The sequence below is a fragment of the Schistocerca gregaria genome, chromosome 1 (genome assembly GCF_023897955.1).
Source record: "Schistocerca gregaria isolate iqSchGreg1 chromosome 1, iqSchGreg1.2, whole genome shotgun sequence".
Taxonomy (NCBI): domain Eukaryota; kingdom Metazoa; phylum Arthropoda; class Insecta; order Orthoptera; family Acrididae; genus Schistocerca; species Schistocerca gregaria.
The window spans coordinates 1105938549-1105959009 of NC_064920.1; the positions used below are offsets into that span (position 1 = coordinate 1105938549).

Consider the following 20461-nt stretch of genomic DNA (forward strand, 5'->3'; position numbering starts at 1 on the left):
TTTAGAGTGGATAGAAAGAGGAATTGTGTGAACAGTACATGAGTGAATGGTACAGCTACCACCCCAATCATTATTCGATATTTAAAAACAAACTCGAAGGAATAATCCGAAAGGGATTGAATTCGATAGATGTGATGTACTTGTACTGACAAACAAATTATATAGTATCATAAAAATTGGATAATTTATTCAAGAAAAAGAGCTTCGCAAACTGAGTAAGTCAATTACACGTTGGTCTTTCTCTGGCGCTAATGCGAGCTGATATTCGACTTGGCACTGATTGATACGGTTGTAGAATCTCCTCCTGAGGAGTATCGTGCCGAATTCTGTCCAGTTGGTGACTTAGATCGTCAAAATCCCGAGGTGGTTGGAGGGCCCTACCCATAATGATCCTAACGTTCTCAACTGAGGAGACAAATGGCGACGTTGCTGGGTGTGGCAAGCACGAAGACAGGTAGTAGAAAAGATATTCTACGCCCCGTTTTGTTGCCCTACTTGGCAAGCCATCCTGGGCTTACTTTTCAGCAAGAAAAAAAAATGGCTCAGAGCACTATGGGACTTAACAGCTGTGGTCATCAGTCCCTTAGAACTTAGAACTACTTAAACCTCACTAACCTAAGGACATCACACACATCCATGCCCGAGGCAGGATTCGAACCTGCGACCGTAGCAGTCACACGGTTCCGGACTGCGCGCCTAGAACCGCGAGACCACCGCGGCCGGCTTTTCAGCAAGACAACGCCCGCACACTATGAGAGCTTCTACTGATCCTCATCGTGCTTGCAAAACCCTACTTTGGTCACCAAGGTCGCTGGATCTCTCCAAAGTAGAGAACGTTTAGAGCATTATGGACAGGTCTCTCCAAACAGCTCGGCATTTTGATGATCTAAATCAACAACTGGACAGAATTCGGCAACATAGCCCTCAAGAGAATGTCCAACAACTCTACCTACCAATGCCAAGCAGAATGACTCCTTGCAAAAGGGCCAGATGTTGACGAACGGCTTATTGATTTACTCAATTTGTAAAGCTCTTTCTCCTGAATAAATGATCAAATTTTTCTGAAATAGTAATGATTTGTTTGTCTGGACATTGCCATCACTTTTAGCGATAATTCCTTCGTTGTGCGTCTTTTTTTTTCCTTTTCTTTTTTTTCTTTTTCCTTATAGTATACACGTGTGTGAGTCTAATCACAGTGCCGTGTGATAAAATAAGGGAAATTAGAGCTGATACGGAAAAATGTAGGTGTTCATTCTTTTCGCGCGCTATACGAGATTGGAATAATAGAGAATTGTGAAGGTGGTTCGATGAACCTTCTGCCAGGCGCTTAAATGTGATTTTCAGAGAACCCGTATAGATGTGTATGTATTACTATTTCAGTTTTGGCCTGCGTCGAGATTTTACTAGTTTTTGTACAACGCATTTAGGTCTAAAAAAATACACTTCTCAGAATATTATAACTCCACACCGCCGTTTAGTCCAACGGAACCTATATTCAAATCTGTGTTTGTATCCAGTCCTGTAATACCGTTGTAAAATCCCTCTTTCCAAGCTGATGATCTTTACGTGTTAGCCAAGAACAAAAATTAATTTTAGGTTCCATTCTTTATTCCAGTGAAGATTTGTGGCGAAATCTATCTATGTTACAAAACTGAAGAGTAGATTTCTCCATTAATCCGTTATTCTGTCCCGATATCCAAGCCTCCACATGACTTTCTGTACTACCGCGGATAGAGCACACACAGTCGAACATGTAACACACGGGCCACACGCTCTGAACTTACAAATCAAAGTATGTTGGGAAACTGCATCTCCTGAGGATAAGGCTCAGGTTTTTAATACAGACACTGAACCTCTTTTTTCAAATTTTTAATCTGATGATGGCTGTCGAAGAAACGGCGTAATAAATAAATATATATATTAAACTGACTGTTTTCTTCACTAAATAACATGTCCTGTGTCTCGGTCTCTGAACTTCGTCAAACATATTACACTTCACGGAGATGAGACATTACGTTTCTAATGCTTTGTTTTTCGTCATCTTGAAATTATAGCCCGATTCGGAAAAGAAAGTAGCCATCGTTTCTCACACAAACAGCACCAATCCGGCTTCTGAGAAAATCTTGCCATTTACAGTGGCTGCTTGCTTTTTTGTTTTCTATTTACTTATTTTCCAAACTTACTTCAACTGAAAAGCAGCTACTGAGGAAATAAACATTTAACGGCCCGACGAGGACGGGCTCGCTAGACTTGGAGCACACTGGGGAAGAAATCGGGAGTGTCCTTATGAGACGAACCATACCAGCCCTTGCGTTAAGCCAGTTAAGCAAAAAAATAAAAAAAAAAACAAAATTACTGGTCGGAAGGAGACTTGAACCAGAGTTCTCCAGCTTGGAGGACCTTTTTTTTTTTTGCTTTTTCTATTTTTTAGGGGAGTCGGACGTCAAACTGGCCGACTTGGAGCAGGAGAGGCACCACAGGACATTTCAATTTCCACTGTCTATACTTTTACGAATAAGTCATAAAACTTTGTCAGCATGACCAGGAAGGGTTCAGGAATCACGCTCATAGCAGTGGAAGTTCAAAAGTATAACAAAACATATTTTTTTACATGTGAAATGTCATCATTTTTTCACTTACCATTGGCTGCATTCGTTGCTATAGGTACACTTTTCTACAAGAGTAAGGGAGATTTTTAAATGAATTTTGCACAGCATGCAAATCATACGTACAGGTGTATGAAACTCTAGAATTTTCCAAATCTATTAAAACCGTGCTAAAAATTTGAGATAATTAACCATAAAATTTGAGTTTTTTTCTAATCATGAAGTATAAAATGTAACAGCTCATTCATTTTTTCACTAATTAAATACACCTGAAGCATGGTTTGTATGCTGTGCAAAATTCATCGAAGAGTCTTTCTTACTTGCGAAGGAAAGTGTACCTATAGCAACAAATGCAGCCAATAGTAAGTAAAAAATGATGAAATTTCACACGTAAAAAAATTCATTTTGTTGTACTTTTGATATTACATTGCTGTGAGTTTGAATCCTTCCTGGTCGTGTTGACAAATTTTTATGAATTTATTTGTAAAAGTATAGACAGTGGAAATTAAAATGTCGTGTGGTGCCTCTCCTGTTCCAAGTCGGCCCGTTTGACGTCCAATCCCCTTAATCGGGGTATTTTCCTTGTGCTATTTAAGACTTTTTACAGTTAATCCGGATAATTTATGGAAATAAAAGGAAAAAAAATTAACTGAGAATCTGAAACGTTGTGCTTGTAAGGCACAGAGACCCTTTATTTTCATAAATTTGAAACTGTTTAACTGAAACTCTTTTTCGAAAATGAGTATTCTAGAACTTACTATGGACTGAAGATCTAGCAGATCTTCGGTCTCTTCTCCTTTTTCTTATGAAGGAAGCGAGAAACAAGCCTCATTCGCCTAGACGTCGACCTTCTGTCCGGCACGCTTGGCGAGATATTCTCAGTTCCCGGTAGTCCCCTTCTAGTTACTAAATGATAAAATCTTAGAGAACGAATCTATTTAATGTTAAACAGAGAGGGATCACAGTGGGCGACGGTCGAATATTCTCTCCCTCGTAACTTTTTTTTTCAAGAAAATTATAAACTTACCGTCCGGTTATTGTCGTTCCTGTTCGCTGTATTCATACTTGTACCTGTGTCGTGGTGTAACATCCATTTGCAACAGCGAGGAGTAATGAAATGACCTCCAGGCGTACTTACCACCTATCTGTCCTACACAAGGACCACGTGTTATGACTCTTTAATTCCTTTGTTGTAACGTAGTCCACGCCCGTTTATTTGTTACTTTTATTTCTGCGAGAGATGCAGCATCTCACCTGCTCTTAATATTCATGACATTTACTTGCGATGGTAATACATTCTTACCACATGACTCATATTCTATAACCAATAAATACATTGTATGGCAGTTGCCAAGACTGCAGAAGGAGAACAGACACGTCAATGACGTCAGGGAAAGTTCATAATTTAGGAAGAAAAGGGGGGGGGGGGCGAACGAGGGAGATTTGAATACGAATCTCCCGCCTTGAAGTCCAACACCGTGACCTCAAAGCCATGACGCCGTGTTTCTGGCAATTCGTTCGATATTGAACATCTTGATCTTGGGCGTTCACTGTTTCTATTTTCCTTCTTTTTTTACAGTTCACTACACCTTCTTCCTGTTGCCATGCTCGATCTGTGTTCAGTTTTTGGTGGGCTATCCACTAAGCCATGTTACCACAAAATATGATAGGGGTGCGATGGGGAGTTCCGCTTGTTAGGTGTTGGAAAGAGTCGAAAGTCGGACTGGAGAATGTTTTGTAGGTAAAGGGCATACGTTGCCGTACGACGGAGGGACACCGGCCTCTTCCCCTTCCATTGCCATCTGAAAAGCTGGTCACAACAGATACACTTGTCTGCAAGTTAATCTACCAGAAGGCACCTTTGGCATCATGTTCGTAAACACATAGTGTAACATACGTATAGCACGCTATTGTAGTACAGTGTGATGAACGTTTCCTCACATTTTTGGCCATTTTTTTATCTGACATCTTAACTTTTAAATCATCTAGCATAGTGTGACAAATAGCTGACTTACCAAGATGACAAACATTTTGTGAAGAACTACTTGAAACAGAAGCGTATGAAAATGGATTAGAACAGGTTCTAGCACTGCACGAAGTGAGAATTAAGAAACTGAAAAAAGAAATGTCAGTTCACTAGTGGTAGCGTTCTTCACGAACTGATATTTGAAGGTAGGCAGACAGTTCTTACCCAGAGACTTCCCCATCCGATCACTGTGACGTTGGCGCCATCTGGAACCTCCTCTCCTTGCGCTGGCAGCTGTACTGGTGCCACCGTGACCCCGTCAATTGGAAAGGCTGGTGATACCTGCAGAAGCGGAACAACAAAATAGTTGTGTAACTGCTGAAATTAATGGCCCTGAGTGACTGGAGAACACAGCGTCAACGGAAATAGTGCCACTCCAAACTGATAAAAAAAAACATTCATTATAAAAGTTAGGTTGGGCTTTAACATCAGCAAATTCTCTGCCTTGTAATTTACTTTGGAATTGGCTTGTATCAACTTTAACTATGATGTGGTAGTTCAGCGCTGAATCAGGACTATCGTCTTTTCCTTGAATCTAGTGGCTTGAGATGAACAGACTTAAATGCAGTATACACTTGGTCGACATATACATCCACATACTCTAACTTTTCAGCATCCCGTGGGTGGGTGATGCATCAAATCGACTCATGGTAATTTCCTGTACGACTTCATGTAAACAGCAATAACAAGCGGTCTTGTCGCCTGCCTTAATGTAGCACAAAGTAGAAAAAAGCAACGGCTGAGGAGGAAGGAAGGAAGATTATAGTTAACATCCCATGTATGGAGAGGTTAGTCACAGATTGTGCAGCATAAGCGGAGGAAGTGGAGGCGCTAACAACAAGTATATCGTTTCTGGAAACAGAAAAGTAAATCCCGTGTCGATTAGAGGAATTTATGAGGGCGAAATAATTTTTTGAAAGTGCATCGACTCGGGACTAGAGAGAGACCGTAACCACTCTTCGACGTCCTTAAGCCGTAGTTTTAACAAAAATAAACTTTAATTAGTGTAACTGAAATATTTAAGTATTACTCATAAAAAAGGAATACAATATAATCCTAAGAATCCTAAGAGAGTAAAGGAGTAAGAACACTAGTCTAGATTAGAATTTGTTTGTTCGTACTGAACCTATAAGTAATAGAGAGCATAGTGGCTCGCTCTCACTATGTTAAGATCTGTTCTGTAAGAACGTCGTCCGTTAGCACTAAACGCTTCGATGTGACGTATAATTGTGAGTTGGAAGCTGAAACAATTTGTATAAATGATGTAGTAAATAGCGTCGGATGCTCTTCAAGGCTATTCGCAGATGATGCCGTTCTCTGTGTCAAAGTAGCAACGCCAGAAGACAGTAAGAATTTGCAGAACGACCTGCAGAGAAATGACGAACGGTGCAGACTCTGGCAGTTGACCCTGAACGTAAATAGATGTAACATATTGCGCATACGTAGGAAAAGAAATCCATTACTGTATAGCTACACTATTGATGACAAACAGCTACAGAAAGCGTCAGCCGTAAAATACCCAGGCGTAACTACCCAGAGCGACCTTAAGTGCAATGACCATATAAAACAGGTAGCGGGAAAAGCACATACCAGACTCAGATTCATCGGAGGAATCTTAATGAAATGTAACTCACCCACGAAAGATGTGTCTTTATAAACCACTTTTTTTATATATACACGTCAGGTTAGCCGAGATCGCTAACGCGCTGCTTCCTGGACTCTGGTAGGCGCACCGGCCCCGGATCGAATCCGCCCAGTGGATTACCGTCGTCGGTCGGTGTGCCGGCCAGCCTGGATATGGTTTTTAGGCGGTTTTTCACATCCCGCTAGGTGAATACCGGGCTGGTCCCCACGTTCCGCCTCAGTTATTCGACTCGCAGACATCTGAACACATTCGCACCATTCCATGGATTACACTAGACGCAGACAGCTGGGGTACACTAATTCCATTCTGGGGGGTACGGGGTGGCGGCAGGAAGGGCATCCGGTCACCCCTTTCCACTAACCTCGCCAAATCCGTTCCTAACATGCTGACCCTGCGTCAACGTAGGACATGGCACCAGTGAAAGAAAGATATATAAAGATGGTATTTGTTTCTTCGGACACTGAAGAATGAAATTACAATGAAATCCAGAGCATTAGCTGCTTACAGGCGTTGATAAATTTCAACAGGGACAGTTGGAAATGTGTGCTGTAAGCGGGATCCGAACCCAGGATCTCCTGGTTGGATGGCAGATGCTCTATCCGACTGAGCCACCAAGGACACAGAGGATTGTGCGACTGTCTCCTCTGTGGCTCAGTCAGATAGAGCATCTGCCATCTAACCAGGAGATCCTGGGTTCGAGTCCTGGTGGGGGCACACATTTTCAACTGTCCCCGTTTATATTTATCAACGCCTGTAAGCAGCTACTAGTCTGGATCTCATTGTAATTTCAGTCAAATATAATGTTTTCCGAGAGCTCGAAAATCTCTGGACTTGAACTTTGTCACCCTGTTGTAGTCTATGTTAGACAACAATATGGGGCCATTACCGTCTGAAATATCTTTTGCATAGCTGAAATGTTTCTTTGGTAGAAGCGATATAAAACCACGATGACAACTACTGGTAAGTGCTTCTCAAGGTGCTCATAGGGATGTGTTGGATACCAAGAGTGATTTGCACAAAATCACATGAACGTTGATATTAGTTTGCTCGAACCATGCTTTTTATAGCCACTGATCGATTGGAGAAAGCACACGATAACGCTAAAGAGTAATTAAATAAATTTAAAACTAAATCCTTGTTAGTTGCTGTAAGTTAGTGAAATATGAAATTGTTCTGCTACGCAATGACGGAAATGAACCGAGGGAATGAATTGTCGCGGTAAACGATCAGATATTCCAGCACCTGTGTGCAATGACCTAGATTTATCATTTGTCAGGAGATAACACATAATATGCTAAAACAAAGACACTTTTCGTAATGGAAAAGCCGACACTACTTACTTTACTACTAACATTTAGATAAACATTGTATCTACTGCAATGGTCTTGTAATGGCCACAACCACCAAACTGAGGGAATTCTGTCTGATTTAGGGACGTATATGCTGTCACTGTTCCTGGCTTAATCCATCTGGAAAATTTCAAGAAATGTTAATTTACAAGTGTACTTCAGAATATCGTTCAATGCCCCATGTACTGTTTCCGTGAGCATTGCGAAGATAACATTGGAAAAAGCGGCCGCACAGAATCACGAAGTAAGTTATAGCGCTAGAAGTCCAGTTCATCTGGGCATTGAGACTAAATAAGAACCCAGTCGTATGTGACCCATTAACTCTCGCAAGGAGTGGGGGGGGGGGGGGGGGTGCAGGGGACTGCAAACTGATCTTGAAAATATTATTATCCGGTCATGTATTACTTATTTTAACTTTTTCAAAAAGTACTGTTTTTAATGATTTCGTATATGAGATTCCGTAAGTGATTTAAGTTTTTCCTTAACACTTAACCGAAAAATTTAAGTAATAGTAGTGAATGTGACTTTTCGCATAGTTACATTTTCAGGTTCGGCACCATTCTTACACTTCTATATATCTTTAAAAACTATGTTGTGAATAAAACTCAATTATGATTAAGGAAATTTAAACCTTTTCAAATATTTTGCTCTAGTCGTAAATTATCGCTCACCTCAGTATACACGTTGTGGGAAATACGTTAGTATTGCTAAGATTGTGGTAAAAGATATTTTCGGGCTCTGGACTCTACTTAGACATCAGTATCTACTTAGAAAGTATGTTATTCATAAAATGATGGCAATATGGTTGGCCCGCTACATGGCACTGCCATAGGTCAAACGGATATCAACTGCGTTTTTTAAAATAAGAACCCCCATTTTTTATTACACATTCGTTTAGTACGTAAAGAAATATGAATGTTTCAGTTGGACCACTTTTTTCGCTTTGTGATAGATGGCGATGTAATAATCACAAATTTAGTCGAACTGTTGGTAAAGGTAGGTATTTAAATTAAATTACAGAACGTAGGCACGTTTGAACATTTTATTTCGGTTGTTCCAATTTGATACATGTACCTTTGTGCACTTATTATTTCTGAGAACGCGTGCTGTTACAGCGTGATTACCTGTAAATACCACATTAATGCAATAAATGCTCAAAATGATGTCCGTCAACATCAATGCATTTGGCAATACGTGTAACGACATTCCTCCCAACAACGAGTAGTTCGCCTTCCGCAATGTATGCACATGCATTGACAACGCGCTGACGCATGTTTTCAGGCGTTGTCGGTGGATCACGATAGCAAATATCCTTCAACTTTCCCCACAGAAAGAAATCCGGGGATGTCAGATCCGGAGAACGTGCGGGCCATGGTGCTTCGACGACCAATCCACCTGTCATGAAATATGCTGTTCAGTACCGCTTCAACCGCACGCGAGATATGTGCCGGACATCCATCATGTTGGAAGAACATCACCATTCTGTCATGCAGTGAAATATCTTGTGGTAAGATCGGCAGAACATAACGTAGGAAATCAGCATACACTGCACCATTTAGAGTGCCATCGATAAAATGGGGGCCGATTATCGTTTCTCCCATAATGCCGCACCATACATTAACCCGTCAAGGTCGCTGATGTTCCACTTGTCGCAGCCATCGTGGATTTTCCGTTGCCCAGTAGTGCATTTTATGCCGGTTTACGTTACCACTGTTGGTGAATGACGCTTCGTCGCTAAATAGAACGCGTGCAAAAAACCTGTCATCGTTCCGAAATTTCTCTTGTGCCCAGTGGCAGAACTGTACACGACGTTCAAAGACGTCGCCATGCAATTCCTGGTGCGTAGAAATATGGTACGGGTGCAATCGATGTTGATGTAGCATTCTCAACACCGACGTTTTTGGGATTCCCGATTTTCGCTCAATTTGTTTGTTACTGATGTGCGGATTAGCAGCGACAGCAGCTAAAACACCTACTTGGGCATCGTCATTTGTTGCAGGTCGTGGATGACGTTTCACATGTGGCTGAATACTTCCTGTTTTCTTAAATAACGTAACTATCCGGTAAACAGTCCGGACAGTTGGACGTTGTCGTCCTCTGTTGGGCATTTTGGTCACAGTAGCCATACACTAACACGATATCGACCTCTTCAGCAATTGGTAAACGGTCCATTTTAACACGGGTAATGTATCACGAAGCAAATACCGTCATCAGTGGCGGAATGTTACGTGATACCACGTACTTATACGTTTGTGACTATTACAGCGCCATCTATCACAAAGCGAAAAAAGTGGTCCAACAAAAACATTCATATTTCATTACGCACTCTACGAACATGTAATAAAAAATGGGGGTTCCTATTTTTAAAAAACGCAGTTGATATCCGTGCGACCTATGGCAGTGCCATCTAGCGGGCCAACCATAGCGCCGTCTGGTTTGCCCCTTCAAGCTGGACGAGTTTCGTTCTTTGTAGCTTTTTCGTTTGATGCTTATTTCATGAGATACTTGGCCCGGTCACTATCAATGGACCACCCTGTATACTACCATCGTCGTGTCCATTAAACCGGGTAGTGTTACTAACGTAATACAGTGATTACATCCATCTGTCACATGAGGTAGTTTAAGCATTCTACATCTACATCTCCATGGATACTCCGCAAATCACACTTAAATGCCTGGCAGGGGATTCAGCGAACCCCCTTTACAATAATTCAAAATGGTTCAAATGGCTCTAAGCACTATGGGACATAACACCTGAGGTCATCAGTTCCCTAGACTTAGAACTACTTAAACCTAACTAACCTAAGGACATCACACACATCCATGCCCGAGGCAGTATTCGAACATGCGACCGTAGCCGCCGGATGGTTCCGGACTGCAGCGCCTACAACCGCTCGGCCACCGAGGCCGGCCACATCAGTTCCCTGTTAGTCCAATCTCGAACAGTGCGATGAAAAACAAACAGCTATATCTTTCCGTGGGAGCTCTGATTTCCCTTATTTTATAATGATGATCGTTTCTCCTTATTTATGGCGGCGCCAACAAAATATTTTCTCATTCGGAGGAGAAAGTTGCTAGTTGAAACTTCGTGAAAAGATTTCTCCGCAACGAGAAACACCTTGGTTTTAATTATGTCCACCCCAACGCTGCATCATGTCAGTGACATTCTTTCATCTGTTTCTCGATAATACAAAATGTGCTGCTCTTCTTCGAACTTTCTCCGTGTACTTTGTAGATAGTACCTGGTAAGGATCCCACATGATGCAGCAGTACTCAAAACGAGTACGGATAACCATAGTGTAGTCAGTCTCTTTAGAAGATCTATTCATCTCTTAAGTGTTCTGCCAATAAATCGCAGTCTTTGGTTCGTCTGGCCCACAACATTTTCCATGTCTGCTTTCCAATTTTAGTTGTTCGTAATTGTAATTCTTAGGTATTTAGTTGAATTTACGGCCTTCAGATTTGTTAGATTTATCGTGTAACCGAAGTTTATCGAATTCCTTTTCCCAATCATGTGCATGTCATCACACTTTTCATTATTTAGGGTAAATAGTCGATTTTCGCACCATACAGATATCTTTTCTAAATCGTTTTGCAATTTGTTTTGATCTTCTGATGACTTTACTAGACGATAAACGACAGCATGATCTACAAACAACCTAAGTCGCCAGCTCAGATTGCCTGCTAAATCGTTTATATAGATACGGAACAGCAGAGGGGTTGTAACACTGCCTTGGGGGACGCAAGAAATCACTTCTGTTTTACTCGATAACTTTTCGTCAGTTACCACTAACTATGACCTCTTTGACAGGATATCACGAAACCAGTCACATAACTGACACGATATTCCATAACCAGGCAACTGAATTACAAGCAGCTTGTGAGATAGTGCCAAAAGCCTCCTGGAAATTTAGAGATATGGAATCAATTTGAAATCCGTTGTCAATAGCACTCAACACTTCGTGTGAATAAAGAGCTAGTTGCGTTCCACAGTCACGATGTTCTCTAAAACCATGTTGACTGTGTGTCAATAGGCCACTCTCTTCGAGGTAATTCATAATATTCGAATTATATTGTATTATATAACTACGAGTGCCCGGTTTTACGGATCTGAAGATGGCAACACTGATTTCCGTAACTAGTAACCCAGTAACTTAGTTAACAGAGCGATCCTAACTGTTAGTTTTCAAAAGAGGACTACGATACAAAATTATAGACCGCCTCCTACGCTGAATGATCATGTCAGGTAAACATGGCACTTATTTCCTGACGTGAAAAAACGTCTAGGTAGCGGGACTTCGTCGAACGACTTTCTGCGCTCGCCAAAGCACTTGATCGCGTAGCACGGCCTCCGGTTCCTAAGGTCTCCTAACGCTTGTTTAAACAAACCTAATATTTTCTCTTTCGTACACTCAGTTTGTCCTTCCAGTTTCCTCATTGCAAGGTATTTTTGATAACTTTGACTTTTCAGTTTCCTTGCACCTACAAAATACTCACTTTAAGTAAGGCAATATCGTTGACCCAAGAGTCAGACGCATCGTACTGTGGATGAACGGTGGTGACGTCAACCGCATGCAGCGATCCCTCCTCCTTCAGATTGGTGACGCCTGCTCGCACCTCCAATACGTCGTAGCTGCAGACATAAGACTTTATTACTGCATCTGTATCTTACAAAAAACTATTATTGCTACATACTGCATCTCAGTGTACACGAGAATGGGAATTTGCGTGAAATTCGTATAAACGAACAGAAACAGAAATAATGGAGCGAGGCAGAGAATAATTCCACAGTCTACTGAATTCGAGTGAATATCAAATGAAAGAAGAGCGTACAGCTGTTCTAAAGCTAAAAAGTGGAAAGAGAACAAAGCACGATGGCATCAAACCAAAGATGGTTAAATACTTGGAGAATAAACAGAAGACCTGCTACTTAAAACTGTGTTGGATGTGTAGAAGACAAAGTAAACCACTAGAGAGTGGAAAGCCGCAACAATCACTCACATACTTAAGAAGGAGGATAATCTTGAATGTAGTAACCATTATTGTCTCTATATCTGGAAAGATTTACTCAAGTATCATGGAACCTACATTCAGGGAGGACGCGAATAATAATTATAAGGGCCGTATGGTATTCGCCTAGAGGGAAGCATCCAGCATTTCATCATCACACATTCAATGGCCAGACAAAAATTTCGGGAGAAAACCAATGCTCTATTTTAGGACTTGAAGGGCATATTTGAATGCTTCCCGAGAGAAACGCAAAGCAGCGCAAGAAGTCAATGAAACATAACCATGATGACACACATAACAGAGGAAAGACACATTTACGGACTGCAGCTCCAACATCAATTGAAATAGGAATAGCCGGCCCTTGTGGCCGAGTGGTTCTAGGCGCTTCAGTCCGGAACCGCGCTACTGGTACGGTCGCAGGTTCGAATCTTGCCTCGGGCATCGATGCGTGTGATTTCCTTAGGTTAGTTAGGTTTAAGTAGTTCTAAGCCTAGGAGACTGATGACCTCAGATGTTAAGTTTGATAGTGCTTAGAGCCATTTTTAAAATTGGTATATGGAAGAAGAGAAATTAGGGAACCAGTTGAAACAGCAGGAACGGGTTAGTGGTTTGAGACTGAACTTCCTCAACAAGAGAGAGACCTCGAAGGTAGCTCCGCGTATCTCTACTGTAATGATGGACAACAAATCGGCCTTTCAGACAGGAATATGATTACCATTCGCAAGTGTCGCCACACCCTTGCTGGCCATGACGGAATTTCAGGACCGTGACCAGGCTCAATTCGTAACATCGGTGCTCACACCCAGTGACATATATATATATTTGGGACGGACACTGAGCCCTCGGTCACGCTTTGCGTGCATTTACAAATAAGCAGAGTTGTATGAAGTGCAGAGAGCAGAGAGCGCCGACCATAATGCCGCGTTCAGACTCACTTAAATCTTGAGAACCTACCATTGTAGCGGCAGTAACCGATCTAATAACTTTGCCAGATACTCTTTGCCTTATATAGGCGTTGCGCCGTTGTGCCGTATTCTGGCTGTTTACATATCTCTTTATTTGAATACGCATGACTATACCAGTTTCTTCGGCGCTTCAGTGTATATTCAGTAAGGTCCTGAAACGTTTGGAATGAGAAACAGGGGACGCTCGAAGTTTGCGTTTGGTGCAGCTTATTGACCATATTGCTTTATACAAAATGGAGCTACCATATGAATTTTACTTGGAACTTGAGACGAGACCTACACTATCGCCAATCTCGAGAACATGGATTATACGTAGTGCAATCCTTTCCGTCTGTATGCCCAAAGAGTAGAGTGGAAGTGAAATATTCATAACTTCCGTTATGACTCATAAACGGCCAGAGTTACCGAAATGGATGTTTTGCTAATGATAGCATGCAAGAGGAGAATATTTTGTCACATAGATAATCTGTGAAACTTTGTTATCTACTGCGAGTGACAACACATTTTTGTTTCCAATGCAGTAAGGGTCATCGGTAGCTGGTGAATTGAGAATAAGTATGAGCTTGTGAGAATATAAATGAAGTAATCTCTATTTTTATACTTAGATTGAACTTATTATAAGCTAATAACCTTACTTGTCCTCATCTGTTTGATTAATGTAGATTGTTCCATAATTATGTCGCAGTTGTCATTACGTAATCACGTTAGTGATGTGAAATTGGGGCCTGCCGAAGTGGCCGTGCGGTTCTAGGCGCTGTAGTCTGAAACCGCGAGACCGCCACGGTCGCAGGTTCGAATCCTGCCTCGAGCATGGATGTGTGTGATGTCCTTAGGTTAGTTAGGTTTAACTAGTTCTAAGTTCTAGGGGACTAATGACCTCAGAAGTTGGGCCCCATAGTGCTCAGAGCCATTAGAACCATCTGAAATTGGGTAAACGCTTCTGTGTTTTAGGAAAAGAAGCTAATTTTAACATGATAATAAGAGAAAGGTTAAATGTGTACAAGACGGGGAAAAATAAATCGCTTCCTGTGTTGCAATTTTTCAGCACAGTCGTGTACTCATTGTATTTTTAATAAATAACGTTTGAGTTGAATTTCTGGTGGTACTGGCATAATACTATCGCTCGGAGAGTAGCTAGCTGTGGCTTACAATCTGCCTTATACGCGTTTAGGTAAAGGTTTCAGCTGTAGAACTATACCCCCCTCCCTCCCTCTTCCCCCGCCCCCCCCCCCCCCCATCACACCACGTCTGTGTAGTGTAATTCATATCCACACAGTGTGTTCGGAAATTCCAGTTGCAAACTTTTCAGGACTTGTAGAGTGGACCGAGTACATAATATTTTGAAGTGGAACCCATGTCAGGAAACGTACCGTTTCCATGCTACAGCCATATGGAAACAGGTTGGTGGGGCAACCACTTTTTAAAAGTAATTTACTAGATGTGAACCAGTAAATCACTTGTTTTGTAATCCCACTATTTAGTAACAAAGGAAACAAAGAGGAAACGTGATGCAACAAGTTAACTGCAGCATGTTAAACTAGCACGTTCCGCATCATTACGAACTGTCGTATTCATGAGCTGTGGAACAAGTATTAATGTAATGTAATGCTTCTTATAATTCAGGCTTACGAAGTCATGCCTGTTGACTGTGAAGGTACCCCTTCTCGAAAGCGTTCTTTAATTGTGGCGAGAAGGCCATGCGATGTAGTCGGATGTCGGATAACGATCTTATTAAAGACGTAGAGCAGCTCTTCCATTACCGTGAGTCTCGCCTTACAGAAGGATCATGTCGGTGTATTGTGCAAACGTGTAGTCAATCACGTTGCTCTAACTGTCACAGGCACGTAAATGAGGCTCGGACCACTTCAGAGGGGTAGGAAAGACGTCAAATGACAGCCGATCCGACGTAAGCTCCGCCCACCGTGACCACTCTGTTGCATGTATACCTAGCAAACATGTTTTTAAAGTGCTGTAGCGTGGAGACGGTACGTTCCCGGACGTGGGTTCTCATTCAAAATATTATGTACTCACTCCCCTCTACAAGCCCTAGAAGTTTTTATAGGAAATTTCGGAACACAGAGTGTTTCACAGTTCATGTTACATGCTTCTAGAAGTTGTAGAGACGGCTTAGTAGATCTTCCAACGTCATCCAGCGACGCTACAGAGCATCGATGTTACAGGCATCGGTGCCTGTAAATGTATGTATATAAAAGTTGATTCTGTAATGATGTTATAAACTTTCATGGGCGATGGAGAAGGATAAATGAATCAATCTGAGGTAACAGTCCCTGTACCCGAAACAAACTAGTCGAAAGCCATAAGCGAAAAGCGAAAGCCATAAGCGAAAAAGGAATACGTGTACCGGTACTGTTGTTGCTACAATTATAGAGAAGGAAACTTTCAGAGGTGGCATTATGGACCACAACAAGAAAAAAGTCTAGTAAACATGGGTTATAAAATGCATATCTTCAGAGCATTCAGCACTTGTTCAATAGAGAATGTGTGTTTCACGCTAGCGAAGATGAACAAGTGTTCATACATGCTCTGGTAGGGTTCCCATGGAAAACCTGATCTATTAAGTCTTCTGTACTACCTCTAGAAGTGTGTAACATGAATTGTGAAAATCCCTATATAATGAGTGCCTACAACTGATCCGTGATGGGAATATGTCTGCAGTTTTCTCATGGTTTATGTCCTCTCAAACCTCCCTATAACTACCCTGTTGCGCTATGAGAAACTTCTTGCCACTACGAAATTCAGAAAGTAAATTAGTCACACTGCATTTATTCACATAGGGGCCAGATTTCATGTAAAGGGTTGTGTTTCAGGACAGTAAACACCCGGGTCATAGTCCCTTATGCACTCACAGGCTCAAGTACAAAGAAATGGACGATTTACATAGTGAATGACAAAAATAAACAGGAAAGACATGGGTATTGTAGGAGGGAAATTTGGTGAGAAGGTCAATAAACGCGACTGTAGACAGAAATCCCATGTATTATCTACACTGAGAGATAGATGAGAATCATATTGACTAAACGATGACACGGTGACAGTGTTAATTAAGTACTACATCTGAGCTGCCTTGTGAGTGGTCTCCAGTGATATTTTTAAATTACATGCTATTGATGATATCATACTGAGAAGGTAGGAAGCAAACCAGTCATCATCCCGAAGATTGGTTTGAACACCACAGTGCTTAACCACGCAGAGTCCTGCAGAGGTTGTGCGCCACTGCTTTCTCTGACCTATTGGAATTTATGGCATAGGATGACTACAGTAAGTTGTGATTGTTGGCAGACACAAATCATGTATGTAGCATAGCGAAAAAGTGCACATCGAAGTTCAAGGAAATGAACGCATTCAGGCTCTGAAGACCACGCCATAGTCGACCGACCGCTGTGTCATCATCAGGCATTCACCATCGGATGCGGTATGGGGCGGCATGGGGCAAGCACACCAGTCTCCTGAACGTCGTCAACGTTCTCACCTTGGAGCCGCTACCGCTCAATCAAGTGGCTCTTCAGCTAGCAGAGTGCACTCCAGTCCAGTTCTACCACCAACAAAAAATCGTTGGCAGTACCGGGGATCGAATCTGGGTCCCCTGCATGAGGGTAGGTCTCGCAGGCGAAGGCATCTTTTGGTTAAGACTTCTCTTTCACTAATTTGATTCTGTCCTTTATCTACTACCTCTTCACATTTAACCATCACTGTATATCATACACCTAGATAACCTGTTTGGCATATTTCATTTGGCATATTTCAGTACTTATCTATTAGCGCTATTTTTAGCCCCCCCCCCCCCCCCCCACCCTCCCCACACTGTTCTCCCAGCCCAGTACGCCTCGGTATCTAACACACTGGCACATCCACACGTTTTTCGCAGACTTTTTTCTTGCTGTGCTTCATCACTTTTGTCTTGGAACACTTATTTTTTCATCCTTCTGTAGCACATTATTTCAAATACTTCCGTTTCCTGTTGCATATTTCACTTCCACACAATGGTTTGTCCTCGATGTATATCCCATGAAACGTATTCGTCCATTCTTGCAGTTCTTAATACGACTGGATTTCTTTTGCTATAGGAATATTTTTATTTCACTGTCCTCTTACCTATAAGTTGCAACCTCTCTCCCACTGTATTTTGCTTATTCTTAACCGAAATAATTTTCTCTCCACGCCATCGGAGGCAGGTAAAGTATGGTTAATAGACAGAAGACAAGTGTGTTGCCTAAAAGAAAAAACGTGTCTCTTTTCTTCACGAGTATTGTAGTAACAAAGTCTGTAATCTAAGTGAAAGGGTTGCTTTGAAAGGGTAACAACTCATAGCATGTTTATTGACTTCGAAAGTAACGCACTTCCTAACAATGGTTAGACTCAACTATACTCGTATTAGCAGTTAAATTTAGTTCCACTTTCACACTAAAATTTGTCATTAGTGTATTGGTTTTCTAAATTAAACTACCATTCTATAATAGTTCACGGTAGCCTTCATAATTGTTTAAGTAATAACACAGCCTGGCAAAGGACGCTGCTGAGTAAGAATGGCGAGACTGATTTATCCACTGATTTCATATGTACGTAATTACGCGAATTCCCGAATAAACCGACTCATTGTGACACTACCATTGTCGGAAAACTTCCAGTCATCTGAAAACTGTCCCTTTTTTGTGGGACCTTTCCACGCGAAACTTGAATAACGACTGACCCTCCCCCCCCCCTTTCTCCATAGACACACACACACACACACACACAAAAGTGCTCGAACGGTAGCACTTCTTAGACATCTTTTCCTTCAAACGGCTAACTTAGTTCATGTTACGGAGTTCCTGTAACCGGTTGCGTTTTCAACGGCTTCCAGCGGCAAACAAAATTTGAATTTCATATGATTATTGACCGAATTAAAACGTATAAAACTTTTACTCCCTTACAAGCTTAACTTCACATATTGAACATATTAACTCATCTGTAAGATAATCAGACGTTTCAAGCTGTCTTATACGTGAGAGTTCGATTCTTTAAAGAATCATGGGAGGGGGTGGGGGAAGATGGGACGGGGGAGTTTTCTGGTTATTGAACTCAACACCACGATAATGTCTCCTGCCGGCAAAGGTGCGCTCAACTCCGAATGTTCCAGAGAACCAGAGATGCGTAAAGGATATGACTATTTCATACTACTATCAATTGAGGTACCTCTTATACTGTCTTACTAGACTTCTGTTTATATTCTAACTGCTTTAAGTACTAGCTCACTACAGAATTTTTTTCTTGACTAAGTTAATTCCTGTGTTTTTGTAGGAAATGGAGTACTTACACATTATGTAACACTACTGTTATTATTATTGTTTTAATTGTGTTTACTCGGGTAATTCAGAGTTAAATCCTTTTTTTATTTTATGTTGAAGAGTAGAGGGAAGTGTTGTACCTGGAGGGTGGCTTAAGTAGGAACATGATTTTTTTTCTGGCGAGTGTTTCAATACAGTGACTGATTTCGAAATCACATTGTTAAGCGGCAGTTTATTCCGGGACTATCACATAACCCACTGTTGTAATGTAACTTGCAGATCCCACTCATTACTATAGTCAATTATTTAACGCTGCATGAAAACTACAGACAATATTCATTACTGCAAATGACTGCACAGCTAATTGTGGTGAAAGGGACCTGTTATTTCTGCTGAGTTTGGGGCTTTCTTTGCCAGGCTTGTGACGGGCAAATTTACTTACAAGGACCGGAGTATCATAAAACTGTTTGGTGCTGAAAGGCATCCCTACACAGACACAGAACAGTGAAATGGTAGTCTCCCGTGTCTGGACAGCAGAAGTGGAGAGGGCGGACAGTATTTCAAACAACTGCATTGTGCGAGACACTAAAAGGAATCCTTTTGGCTAGATAAGTTCTCCAGGCCAAGTGAAAACAGAGAGGTTCAGACCGTGGGAACAGCCATTGGACACTACCATGTCAAATGGATTCCCCATGCGTGCCTGTGTGCAAGGCTTTTGGTTGGTCATGGCTGGAAATCTGTCGTGTAATGGGAGACATTTTTTACCTTCTTTCCTGCAGCATATTATTATTGGTTAACTACGACAAAATCCGCAAGAGAAAGAAATTGTTAAACTGGTTCAGACAATTATTATTGCTCGGATTCGTCATCCACACCACATGCACATTCCCTTACAACCCATATGGTCGCACAATGTACATGACGATGTTGCACTATAAAACAGTTTATCACATTTGGAAAAAACTTATTTTTATAGAATAAATTTCGTAACTTCACAAATGACTGCAATACACATAACGTGAATGCTATCATTACAAATGAAATAACGAAGTATATTAAACTTCTATTACAGGGCTAGCTAGAGCGGTAGATCTGGAAAACGTACCAACATACATCTTCCTGTTTGTTAAGGCGTGTACTTTCGTCCTGACAGTGCGATCCAACTGAATAAAAATTAAGCCAGTAAATAAACCCGCTCACCTGTCAACAGAGTCCACACAGTGAGCTGCAGTGATGGCCCAATATTCGCCGATGATGGACGCACCGCACCAGTGGGCGCCGTTTTTCTGCAGGGACAGCTGCAACACCAGACATACGTGTCAGTGCAAAATGAATCGATGGATGTTGTACGGTATAAGGATATGGGGCATGTACAAACCGACATCATGGTTTCGTACTAATTGAAACTGAATCACACTTGTCATTCACAATACATTTTAATGTTGAAACCCATGATACTTACGTGTAGTCAGTAATAATTTAACCTGTCAGTAATTAAACTGAGGAGTTTGGTCAGTCATGTGTTATCACAATAGACAAACATAATATTTTGTTAGTAAATTTTGTCACCCTCTT

General features: G+C 41.5%; 1 protein-coding gene across 2 annotated transcripts in view; it reads right to left on the reverse strand.

Moving 5' to 3' along the window:
• The window catches only part of LOC126282953 (trypsin-like), a 68351-nt gene that overhangs the window by 18952 nt on the left and 28938 nt on the right, over positions 1 to 20461 (reverse strand). For both annotated transcript variants that reach the window (XM_049982233.1, XM_049982234.1), the window contains exons 3-5: positions 20087 to 20184; positions 12124 to 12259; positions 4798 to 4914 (exon numbers count right to left, since the gene is read on the reverse strand). In XM_049982233.1, coding sequence (XP_049838190.1) covers positions 4798 to 4914; positions 12124 to 12259; positions 20087 to 20184 — 351 coding nt within the window. The remainder of the gene's footprint in view (positions 1 to 4797; positions 4915 to 12123; positions 12260 to 20086; positions 20185 to 20461) is intronic.